The sequence below is a fragment of the Catharus ustulatus genome, chromosome 12 (genome assembly GCF_009819885.2).
Source record: "Catharus ustulatus isolate bCatUst1 chromosome 12, bCatUst1.pri.v2, whole genome shotgun sequence".
Taxonomy (NCBI): Eukaryota; Metazoa; Chordata; class Aves; order Passeriformes; family Turdidae; genus Catharus; species Catharus ustulatus.
The window spans coordinates 12,777,365-12,790,704 of NC_046232.1; the positions used below are offsets into that span (position 1 = coordinate 12,777,365).

A 13,340-nucleotide genomic window follows, 5' to 3' on the forward strand; every position below is an offset into this window, starting at 1 on the left:
TTTTTTCATGTGGTTACTCTGTTGTCTAATTAGGTTAGAACACAGACTACAATCTTTTATTACTGGATAAACTTAGCATGTCATTTTTTTTTTTTGCTTTGGCATTTATTTTCATAAAACTTGTGGGTGCCCAATTTTCTCTGACAATTTTATCTTACTCTCTGACTTGTTAGAAATTATTATGGATTGGTAAATGCTGTGGGTGAGAGATAAATGGAACATGGTGATGCATGGAAAAGGCTGTTGTAAGTCTAGTCTGTATCACTATGCTCAAGTTCCTGATTACTTGATATTAAAGTGTTTAGGAAAAACATGGAAAAACTTCATTTATATCCATGAATTAGAAGATAATCTCAAAAAAATCTCACTTGGCAATGTTGTGCTAGATGGAGGGCGGAACAAGCTCAACAACCAACTTTCTTTCAGATGAACTTTAAATGTCAAAGCATCTCATGATAACTTAGAGTGTGTTTGGTTTTCAGTATTTTGGAAACTATCCACTCACCCTTTTAAAAATTGTGACACTGGTTTGGCTTTGGAAGAATTGGTTAAATATACTCTGAGAGGCAGTAATTTAATGAAAATCTATTAGGCTTCCTGGGTTCTGTCAACTCTTGTCATCAGTGAAGGTGAAAATGGGAAAAGAGCCTTTCTGATTTACATTTTTGATGTGCTGCTCATCAAATTTTAAGAGGTTTTTGCCAGTTATAACCTTGATGAGTTAATGAGATTATGCAAAATTACTAATGGTAGACTTTCATTTCCATTTTAAAAACGAACATCTCTAAAGCTAAAATCTAAACAGAAAAAAACAAGAATCAGAGTCTCGTCAGCTTCTCCTGGCTGTAGTCTTGGGCTTTTATATTCTCTGTTTTCATGAAATTGATTCTTTCTTATACCCTTCTGGGAAAGCTTTGGGTCTCTCAAGCATTGTACCATCTTCAGGACCAGGGTTTGCTGTAATTATCACCCAGTGATTCTTATCTTCTTCAACTCTGTGGGAGTCCAGATAATTGTGACAAATGACTTCAAACTCTCTTCCAAAATAAGACCTGCAAAGTCAAAAGAGATGGGATGGGCAGGGAGGATTAAATACAGGGAGGATACAAATTCAGCAAATCTTCATTACCTGCAAATTGTTCAGATTTTCTGTGTTTCTCTTGTTTTATTCAGAAATATCACTATACACTTTCAAATACCAGACCTTACAAGAAACACAATAATCCACTTTGTTTCCAATGAATAATTTAGGAATTTGAAATCCAAAATAAATGCCTCAGAGCTAAAAGGAGCCCCAGCAGAACAAGGCCCTGATACACCAACTCGATTTGTAAAAGCTGGTTAGGCCCTCATCCCACTTCTCTGACTGAGGAGGATTCTGGCTGCTTAATTCTTCTTCAGCCTCAAACTTTCAGACTTTCATCCTCAAAAACATTACACAAATCCTCTGTCAGAAGTTAATGGGAAACATTGGAATACTCCTTACAAGGCCTAATCAATATTAATTTAATGTGTGTATTAACTGAACTGAGGGATTAACTTCAATTTGCTGAGACATTCATTCAGATGGATATAAGCACAGAGTTTTATGCAGTGTGGTTTTATTTAGATCCTTTGTCCCTTACACTTCTTAGTATATAATTTTTTTCCTTCAAAAGTAACCCAAACAACTGACATTGCTCAAGGCATTCTAAGGGAGAACCACCAAAAACTAGAGAAAACTAAAAGCATGATATGGTAATGAAAAATGAACAACTAAGACTGATCCAACTGTCTGCAGCAAAACAGCAGCACACATTACAGCCAAGAAGTAAAATAAGGGAAAGGATAATAGCATTCTGCATTATTTTCCATTTCCTCAGTGCATTCCTAAAGCACCTCTCTTGCTCCTCACAGTAATTCTGATGTTGGCACATCACTGTGCACACCCCTGCCAGCTGTTAAGTGATTCTTACCACACACAGAAGGTCCTTGGAACGGCTAAGTTGCGATTGGTGTAGCAATGAGTAATAATAATTTTAGTGTCTGCCTGGAGGAAAAGAACAAGTGAACTTGAAAAACATTTTTAAATCAATACTGTCTTTAAAAATTAGTTAATTTTGACTGTGTTTATTAGTGAGTTTATTAATGTAAATGAGTCTTAGTTCAAGGTTATAAAGGAAAAATTGTATTTGTGATACTCTGTTGTACCCCAGCACTGCAGGAAGCCTAGCAGTTATCTGGTACAGGAAAATACTGTGTTTACAAAAGGTTGAAAACATTTGGAAAATCATCTACTTATTCAGGTGCCTTAAGAATTTTATTAACATTTAATGTGCAGACCTCTTATTTAATCCCATCTCCAAATATTGGAAATGGAATTTACTGTCAAAAGGCCTGAAAAACAGGTAAGTAATGCACCTCACAACATGATAATGTCAACCTTTGAAAATTCCTGATGAGAAAAACTGAACAAGTCAACCTCAAAATGAAAAGTAAAACACATATTTGTATAAGCAGATTCCCTAATTAAAGAGATTGTTCCTTCCCTCTCCCCTTTCCTAAAAGTAGAGGTCAGAACTGGCATAAAAGAAACATATATTAAAATCAACATAATTTTTTTCTCAGTAGTCCACTTTCAATTAAATTTCATAACATTTCCTACAGTTTTAATTCCTTACAGGAACTGGAAATCCTTCGTGTTCAAGACGCAGTTGTGGATCCAAGGACTTAGCTTGCCAGAGAGCCAAATAGGAAACCTCAGCTGTCAAAAATACTTTCTGAAGGCGAGATTTTTTAGCAAAATTTTGAAATGTTTTGTGGTCACTTGCTAGATAAAACTGTAAATAAAAATATATATTAAGACAGCATTAATGTAAAAGAAACAAGATGTGTAATTTTAAAACGTATTTTTGAACCAAAAAAACTTTTCTCTTGGATCCTGACTGATCAGTCTTCCCAGCTAAAACGTTGCAGGTAAAACCCAGAGGATAGATTCATACTGTTCATAAACTCATTAAGTAGTTATTCTATATACAGATTTGTGAATACTAATTTAAAAATGGATTTACATTCAAAATATTTTTATCTCACCAAATGATTGTTGAGTAGGAAAACTGTTTCAAAGTTAGGGTACTTTATTTTGAGTGCATACATATGTGTAATGCCTTATTTGGTTTTAATTTGCAGAGGGAAAGAATGTTGCCATTTAAGAGAAATCTGCTTCCTCAGAATGATAGAATAGTGTATGACTTTCTATTCCTAGTATGGGTTATCTTCATAAGCAAGGAAGTCTTCTCATTTTGGAGTTTCACAGAATATTTTGAGTTGGAAGGGACCCATGAGGATTATCAAGTCCAACTCTTAAGTGAGTTGCTCAAAGTGGAAAAACCCTAAAAAATCTCCTTGAAGAATTCTTCCGTGATTCACAATCTAATTGTGATTTCTTTTTCTTTCCTTTTACAGATTTCTTTTATTCAGTCATTCTGGCTAACAGTCCCCTTGGTCTGCACACCTGACCTCAGGCAAGTAGCATAAATTTTCTAATTAGGTATTACTTATCTTTATCTTTGCATGATTCTGAGCCTGTTATGTAAAACTAACATGTTGCACCAGTGTACAGCTCTATAGATCTATTGTTATAAGGGAATCAATGCACATTATCAGTATATGCTACCACTGCCATTTGCAACTTTATTGCCTTACCAGTTTGTCTGAAACCCCTCCTTTTGTCCCAAGAAGAAAGCTTTGCCCGTACCGAAGGGGTTCGCCCTCTGCACTTCCATCAGCACTGTTAAAATTGTAAAGGGGAAAAATGGTACATTCAAATCATCAGTTTTACTAATGTTTAGGGGTTTTGTCTGTTTTGGTTTACAGTTAGATGTACTTTGTGACAACATTTTGTATTGTTTACCTTTTAAAATAGGTAAAATATCTTAACCTTGGCTATTGGGCAGGACCCTGTTCTTCTGTTTCTTCTCCAACAAACAGCAACAATTAAATATATATTTGAGAGAGAGAATATGCTGGGCTTTTAGAACAGAACCGTGTTCACTTCATGGAAAGCAAAAGCAATGACACTTATTTCTGCTTGCCAGACAGTGAATATTAATGCTAGTGATATTTGGACATGGTTTGGTGTGCCACTGGAATAAAAACAGCTGCAGAATTTACCAAATGATACAGTGAACTTGATTCTGTCTTCACACTTAGGCTGATTTAGAGGAATTAATCAGAGTAATATGCAGCATAGAATCAAGCTTAATGCATGACTGAAGACTCCTTCTCTAATAAATTAAATTTACTCATATTCCTTTGTGTATTAGCAAACTTCATTGCATATTTCTCCAAACAAGATACCTAAAGCTAAAACAATAATTGAAATCCACTCAGAATAAAGTAGCAGACCTTACAATACAGAAAGCATTTCGACCTATGGGGTCCACTCTCCTGACATGCACTAAGTCCACTTGAGAGCTGCAGGGGTTCATCCGAGTACAGGACACTTCTTCCATGTCAACAGCCAGAGTCACATCTCCACGCATTTCGGGCTCCTGCTCCTCCGAGGTCCCTTCCAAACCTGAGGATTTGTTGTCTGGGTTCATAAGCAACACGGTGTCTCCAAAGTGAACAAATCCATCAGAAGATATTGACAGCTCTACCTAAATTAGAATTTACAGAGTATTTTATAGAATTATCTGAACCTTTATATATTCAGTATATAAATTCCATATCATTTTTAGTGCATGCAGAATAATGGGGAGGTGGACACAAGCCTCTTTAAAATTTACCCTCTTGAAAATATTCTCTTGAAGTCTGGCTAATCTCTGTACTAAAAGTTGTCCTTGCTCTTTCTTACGGATAAAATCATTCAGGAGATCCTGTTGGCAAAGAAGAGAGGAGCAGAGATGTTATCCAGCACCCACAGTCTCACGTCTAAAGAGGATTTATGGAGCCGGGGGCAGGCGGGTGATGCCCGGGACGGCGGTACCTGATGGGCGTACTCGTCTTCCAGCCAGTTCCCGATGCGGACCCCGTGGGCGGGTAGGAGGCCATGGCCGGCCCGGATCGCGTCCCTCGTCGCCATAGCGACCCGCGCCGCGCCGCGATTGGCCGGTCAGGGGAGGGCGAGGCTGCGATTGGCCAGTCCGGGGAGTGCGGGGCCGCGATTGGCCGGTGAGGGGAGGGCGAGGCTGCGATTGGCCAGTCCGGGGAGTGCGGGGCCGGGATTGGCCGGTGAGGGGAGGGCGGGGCTGCGATTGGCTGGGTAGGGGAGGGCGGGGCTGCGATTGGCTGGGTAGGGGAGGGCGGGGCTGCGATTGGCTGGTCAGGGGAAGGCGGGGCCGCGATTGGCCGGTCAGGGGAGGACGGGGCTGCGATTGGCCAGCCTGAGAAGGGCGGGGCTGCAATTGGCCAGCACGGGAAGGACAGGGCCCCCATTGGCCAGCCCCCGGGTGGGGCGGGGCTGGGGGCGGGGCCTGAGCGGCGCTGAGGGCGGAGCGGGGCCGGAGCGCGCTGAGGGAGCCGTGGGGCGCTTGGTGGGGAAGAGCAGCGTTCGGATCATCCCCTCCCACTGTCCATCCAGCACTGCCAAGTCCACACATCTCTTAAATAACCTCCGGGGATGGCGACTCCACCACTGCCCTGGGCAGCTTGCTGCAGTGACAATCCTTTCTGTGGATCGGTTTCCATTCTGAGTTCACCAGAGCAGCCTGAGGCTGTTCGCTCTTGTTCTGCCACTCAGCATTTGGGTCTCCTCTCCCGAGCCCTAAGAACAGCTCGGGTCAGTCGAGTGCCCCTCCTCGGCCACTTGCCTTTTACACTCCGTATTAAAAAGGAGCACCAGTTTAACACAACAAATGAGTTCACTGCATCATCCCTGCACTGTTGGTGACTACTGTCAATCATAAAGTTTTGGGTTGAAAGGGGTCTTTAAAACCACCTCGTTTCATCCTGCTGTGGACAGGGACACCTTCACCAGACCAGGCTGCTCCAAACCACCCAACCTGGCCTTGAACATTTCTGGGGATGGAGCAGCCACCATCACTCTGAGCAACCTGTGCCACTGTTTTACCATCCTCATTCTGAAAAACTGAATGTTTAGTGTGTGTGTATACACCAGGTGAATGTTTTGGTTGTAAACGTTTTGCTTGGTTATTATCCTGGTTTGAAGCCTCCATGGCAAGTGGAGCTGTGTGCCTGTGCCATATGTTTGTTTACCCGACAGGCTAAGGCAGGGATCCTTGTAGATCCTTGCACAGCACATTTGATCCCTTTACAGCTGTCATGGTTTTCTTGCAAGCTTGCTATTGTAAGGTTTCAATGCTGGACAGCTTACAAAGATTAAAAGAAAATGTTTTTTTTTTCTTAGGTGAGCTACATGTTATCATCAGGCAGTTTTGACAGTATTTCACATGAAATGTGGCTCTTTTCTGATTGTTTTTTAACCCAAAAGTTATTACTCAACAGTTACGTAGCACATCCCAAACCTTTTAAGGACCGAATACTTTCCATTTTTGTTCAAATAGCACCGCTCAGTGTTCAGCCGGGGTAAGTGACTCCTCCCTACACCTAGCTCTGTTGCCAGCAATGCTGAAACTGTGTAATTCAAATTAGGAAGAAACTTTTTTAATCTTAGCCGAATATCAAATCCAAACACCTTTTTCTTGTTTCAGAATTAAGCCGCTTAAATCAATATTTGGTAATAAATAATTGTTATAAAATCATGTATTAATATTTCATTTCATTAAGGCCTTTAAGAACAGATGCACTGTCTTGCTGTAGCGTGTTGCTAATTATAGAATTCACAGCAAATTCCATATTTTCTAGCCTTATGCACTGTCTTTACTTAGTTACTTATGCATTCTGATGCATTAAAAGTATTTGTGCTAAAATGTAACTGTGTACAGAAGTATCTCCAAGTATCTCTTAGCAGGATTATGCTGTGAGTATCCTTGACACCTGGAAGGATTTAATTTCTGATTACATAGTATTTCCTGTAAACAAACCAAAAGAGCTCCCTATAAAGATGTTTGAAAATTGAACATCTTCCCTGCAGGCCTATTCAACTCAGCTCAGTTTCCTTTTGTGCAGATAAAATCTGTGTTTACTCCTAACAGTTGTTTGCTTTGTTAAACAGTGTGAAGAAAAGCTGTGCTTGTGAAAGAACTGATCTATGTTTTGTGTGTCAAGTTATGCCAGAACACAAATTGACCAGAATTAAAGGTCAATTTGATTTACTGCAAACAATAGTATTACCCTTTTCTTTAAAAGTTATTTTTAAGTAAAATCATAACCAGCTACTTTCAGAGACTCTTCTCCTACTGTCTGGAGATACAGATCTTTTTATCTTCTCTTTTTGTTTTTTTTTTTAATGAAAGATATCTAGATGGTTGAGAAGACCTCAAATAGCACATAGAGCTGTCTAAACCATTAGTTTACATAAAAGGCTGGGCTGGTTAGACTTTTAATTGCCTTAAGCTTGTCAGAAATGTGTGAGATAGAGCATGTTTTAAATACTTTCAAATATAAATGCATTGGTATGTAGTGATATATAATCAGTAGTACAAATTGTGTGTGGTCCAATCTGGTTAAAAGGAACTGGTGTGAACAAGTGTGGCTGAACAGGTGTGAACAAATATTAAGTCCATGAAAGCTGAATGTGATCTTATTTAGAGAAAGTGGCAGAGAAAAAAATACTAAAAATAAATCATCAGATCACATGCATGTTGGATGAAAATGTTTTTAATAGCTGCCTTTTCTGCCTTGGGAGTGTGTCTAGCATTTTTTTCCTTGTTTTATTTTTTCTTTTGAAAATTGTGAGTATGCCAAATTTGATTAACAATACAGACTAAATAATACTGCACAGGAGTAAAATGTTCTCTGGGACAATCTGTCTCCTTTCATGTTATTATTTTACACTAGCTTTATTCTGACACATGCTATGAATCAGTTTTCTTTGCTGTTATTAGGTTTCTGGCTATAAAAGTGATTAATCTACTTGTTAATAATATAATTACAGTTCCTTATTCTAACCTATGCCCCAAACACTCCTCTGCTCCCAGAACAAAAGGAATGAAGTACTTCATGTGATATGATTTATGTTGTTTTGTCACTTGTGGGGATGCCTCCCATTTTGGTGAGATTTCAGTGTGGAGTTTTCCTGTAATGCTTTCTTCTGGCAAGCAGTGAACCTGTTTGCAGTACATTATTTTCTGAAATGTAGCAATCCATTAAACAGACCTTTCAGTACCTTTTACAAGAGAGAGCAGCAGGATTCTTGTGTGCTATATTGGCACTAAGTTTGCTGATACAGGTACATGAGTGGAAATTCATCCTATGTGGGATCTGGTTAAAGACATCCAAAATGGATATTGTTGTTCATGTGGTGTTTTATAACCAAAAGATTCTGCTGCAGAAGGAGGAAAGGGGAAGAGAATAATTTGCAATGTGTCTAAGGCAACCAAATACTTGTCATTTGGTTTGGATTGAATTATCCACATCTCCATGGTGTTTTCTACTGCTTTCTCATTTAGAGTTGTATACAGAGCATTCCCTTTAGAGAAATTGTACAATGAATATTTTCCCTTCAAATTGAGCTGTTCCATCATGACTGTGCCAGTTATTTGAAGATTCTTCTCCTCTGTCTGGCTGAGTTTCATTCAGCAGATGAACTTGAAAAACCACTAGAGTTCTGTATCACTCAGAAAAATACTGTCATTCCAGAAACAGTAACTTATGAAAAAAATATAGAAATTTTAAAGTACATCTCCAAGAAATAACACTGTATTTTTCAGAGATCTAGATTAACTCTGAATAAGCTAAAACACTTTCATCAGCAATAAATAATTTCATGTGAGCAGAAACACCATTAACAAACTCTATTGCTTCTTACATTTATCTCTCCACAGGACTGTGCATTATGTATGTCTACCCTTAGGCAATTTAAAAATGCTTATTTTCCAAGCTGTGGAGTATTTCTCCAAGGTGTCAGACCTGAACAATGAGGCTGGCCATGACATTGGCTAAGAAAAAGTCTCAGCTGACTTCTTTTAAGAACTGCTTGCCAGGGACCTACTTGAAGAGACTTGTGATGTTCAGCCACTTCCAAGGTATGGAGTGCATTGCATGTGCTGATCTGCAGAGCTCTGTCATCAGCCACGGGCACCGACACAAAATCACTGTGTCTGAGGCGTGGTCCTATTTACAATGGGTGGAAATCAGGTCACTGTCTCTCGTGGTTACTGATCTGTTTACTTTAGTTTCCATGAATACTCATGCTTGAGATTTAGAAATTTGTTTTTTGTTAGCAATTTTTGTGTGTAAAAAGCAATAGCATGATTGTCTGTAGAGAAAAAAAATCCCTAAGCTCCATGACTTAAGCTGAATTTGACTGTGTGGGTTGTTCAGGCATAAAGTCCTGCCAATGTGAACATACTACTGAAACTGGAAGGCAACATTTCTGCATGGCCTCTTGTGACCCAGATCATTCTGTTTGTTCCCACTTTAGGGCTATCTATAGATAGAGCTCAGGGTTGTCTTTGCTTCCCTTTTTAGCCTTGCCTGCAGCATGATTCCTCTCTTTTATTGTGAATTGCCTATTGGATCAATCATTGCCCTGTGATGTCACTTTCCTCCTTTTGGATTTTACTTCCCTGTGAGGATAGTGTTAAGATGGAAACCATTCTGTTCCCTTCTTTTTCCATGGTGCAAATATGTGCTCCAGTCTTGAAACAATGATGTAGACAGATAACACTGGAGATACGGGTCAGTTTATCTTCAAACCTTTCCTAAATTTGTTTGTAAGAAACTGTATCCCTCTGGCCCCCATTAGAAACTTATTTGTGGTAGTTAAGGTTTAGAGATAAGGAAATTATAGAGATCAGAATACTTTGGTTCACATGAATCTGTGTTACATAAAATGAACCATGTAGAAACAGGAACAGAAACTGATTTATGTATTTATACCACAAAACATGAATCAGTTAAATATTTCTGGCAGAGCAAAAAGGAACGTGATGAGAATCTTTTGTCCTGAGGGGGAAAGAACTAGTGTATTGTAATTGTTTTTAACATTTTCTGCCACCATTCTGCTATTTATGGTTTTGAATTGGCTGACCCTACTCTGGCAGTGTATTTATGTCAGACATCACGACCTACAGAAAATATTTTATATGTCTGAGGACCCTGGCAACTGTTCTAATTTGAGGCTCAGAACATTTTGGCATTTCTGTGTCACCATGGGTTTGTAAATTAGCACTGCTTAGTTGGTGACTTCTCTCTGAGCTGTGGGAGAGCAGTGGTGATGCAAGTGTCATGCTGAGGATGCAACAAATGGACAGAGCACAAATAATGCAATAAATAAGAAAATTGCTAAAGTGCTCAGTGCAATGTAAAATACACAAAGTGTATTAGCTAGTCCAAACTGAAAAGCTAGACCATTCATTCCATGAACACCGTGTTCTGCAGAGAAATAACTTTCTTGCTGACATAACTTAAGTATTGGAGAGAGTTCTCCTGTATGTGCTTTTCAGTGGACTGGAATGATACAGAACAGGCCATTTTTAATCCCAGTTTTAACTGAAGCCTCCTAAAAACAAACAAGTTAAATGGATTAGTGTAAAACCAAGGGCTGAGCTCTTTACAAAGGAGGCAGAGCTCCTTTGGTCTGTCTGCTCTCCTGGGTTCTCTGAGATCACACAGAGCACTGGGGCTCTGTGCTCCCCTCTTAGGGGAGCTCCTGGAAGCAGCTTGGAATTGCACTGGCATCTCCTAGGTATAGGGAACTCTTGGTTAAAGTTCAGAATAAAATGTGTTTAAAATATGTTATTTATGTTCACTGAGGTAATCAAAGAGCAGCTTTCCCTTCTCCCTGCTTCTGGCAGCAGAAAGTGTTTTCAGTAATATATCAGAACTAATTATGAAGATCACCAGACCATAAGCATTGCCATTATTTAAACTTTTGAGAATCCATCTTGGAGGGAGGAAGCAGATGCACAGGAGAATGCATAGAGACATCATAATCCATACCATTTGTTCTTACTCTCTAAAAAAAAATTGTTTCATCTTGAGAGAAGTTACTGAGGAGCAAGGGATATCAAATAAATGTCAAGGTTATTTAGCTTTTTAACTAGAGCTTTCACAGGGAAGGAGAAACCCCAAATACATTTGAGCAATCTTAAGCAGTAGTAGCTGCAGCAAACAAGAAATGAAAGAAAAAATTAGTGATATAAAAACTACTGAGTTATATTCAATAAGAGAAAAGCTAATAGATTTTATTCTTGTTGCAGGGTATACCACTGATGTAAGTGGACTGATATTTGCACAAGATTATTATCAAAGAGGAAATGCATTTGCATTTATATCTCCATTTTATGTAGTCTTCTGGCATCAAAAAAATGTTCTCTTAAAAAATTAATGTGGTAATAGAGTCCTCTGTGGAGAACAATCACTAAATTCACAAAGAACTTTTTAATCTCTTTTGATCCTGGCAGCAGTCTTTGGCAAAACTTAAAGCAGCAATGGTGTCTCACAGAAGACTTGCTTGATTTCCCATGATGTAACAGGGTATGTAAATGATTTTCTAGAGTCAGCTTTGAGATAAAAAAATTCTGGATGGACATGGTCATGCAGGGATGCAAGTTCCAAGGCTTAAGAGTACTAATGTGCTATTAATGTGACAACGCAGGCTTTTATGTCAAAATATTAGTAAAAATGCAAAATAAGAAACAGCAGGAAGCTGGTTCCATTAGCAAAGAAGTTTCATGTGGAAATGTCAGCCACTTACATATCATATGACTTAGGAAAACAGAGAATAAATTCAGAAAGGAGAAAGGTGAATTAACCTTGGAAGACCACCTAGATCTGAGCTGTGAGGAGAAAGAAAAGTTTGCCTCTTAGTGGCTGGATGGAGGAATCCGTGGCGTTCTGCTGATTCTTTCCAGTTTGGAGCACGAAGAAAGAATCAAAGCTGACCATCGAGTTCTGGTTGATAAGGAATGCAATACTGACATCATGGCAGAGAAGGAGTCATAAAACCAGAATATCCTGAGCTGGAAGGGTTCCACTGGGATCACTGAGTCCAGTTCCTGGCCACTCCAAAATCACACCACGTGCCCAAGGGTGGTGTCCAAGTGCTTCTGGAGCTCTGTCAGGCTTGGTGCTGTGACCACTTCCCTGGGCAGGCTGTCCCAGTGCCCAGCCACCCTCTGTGGGCTGCCCAACCACCTTTTCCCTGAAAGTCAGCCTGAGCCTCCCCTGACTCAGCCTCACGCTGTTCCCTCAGGTCCTGTCACTGTCACCAGAGAGAAGAGAACAGAGCAGTGCCTGCCCCTCCTCTGGCCCTGTGACAGCTGCATTCTAAAGGAAGCTTTACAATGAACATATTTTTTTTTCCTCCTCCTGCTTGTCCTTCATGGTCCTACACCTCACAGACTCTGTCTACTTTTGCTACCTCTCAAGTTGTTTTCTTCATTCATTTTGGGGTTTTCTTTTCCCAATCCTCTAGCTCATAGAATCTGTCAGAGCTGCTTGGTCCTTTGGGAATTCATAGGCACTCAGCTGTTACAGGTATTTTTGCTGATAGGAATTGCTGTAGGTACTTTCTGAGTGTCACAGATATTATGTGTTAATTTATGCATTATATTTTGTAACCAACTTTCTCTTTTCTTCTCTTATGCTTGTTTGTTTAATCCTGAGTAAAATGTACACCACAATATAATTGAAGGGCAGCACCTTGATCTGTTCTGAAAGTTATATTGAAAATCCTATGGATTCTTACATGTTTTTTATAACTGTATCTTATTTGATTGTACTTTTATAACACTATTTCTGCAGCAAGCATCTTCTATTGGTTGCATTTTTCATATTATGATTTGTGAAAGAGACTAAAAAGCAGCAATAAATTGAGGAAATTAGAAGTGGCCTTTCCCAAGTTGCAGGTACATGTCATGGTTATATGAAGTTTTGCTAGTTTCATTCAGAACGAGATTATATGCTTTCCTACTTTCAGTAAAAGTCTTTCTATTATACAGTCTACATTGACTTTTAATAATGATTTTTAAATCTGTTTTTCTTCCTCAGAAATGTTTGTGAAGTCTAGCCAAGGGATAAAAACAAAACAAAACAAAAAAAGGGGGGAAAGCAAGCAAACTGAATAAACATGTGTCTGAAAGAAGAAGTGGTTGCAACTGAGAATGGCTGATTCTTCTCTCTGTCTATTCCTAGGAAATGCCAACCCAAGTCCTGCAAAAAGAATTGATAGAAATAGCCCTGGCCATTGCAAACTCATAACCTAAACTGATCAAAGTAATGAGCTTCAGTCTGTAAAATCATGAGGGATGATTCTATTCCCTACAGCAGGA

At 39.3% G+C, this 13,340-nt stretch overlaps 1 protein-coding gene across 1 annotated transcript; it reads right to left on the reverse strand.

The window, feature by feature from the left end:
• Window positions 1-818: 818 nt before the first annotated feature.
• On the reverse strand, window positions 819-5,065 carry LOC117002008 (cilia- and flagella-associated protein 161-like). Its single transcript, XM_033070781.1, is given in 8 exon segments — window positions 819-877; window positions 880-1,052; window positions 1,956-2,029; window positions 2,661-2,819; window positions 3,685-3,769; window positions 4,387-4,640; window positions 4,770-4,859; window positions 4,970-5,065. Coding segments are annotated over 8 exon segments (990 nt in total).
• Between the last annotated feature and the right edge of the window lie 8,275 nt (window positions 5,066-13,340).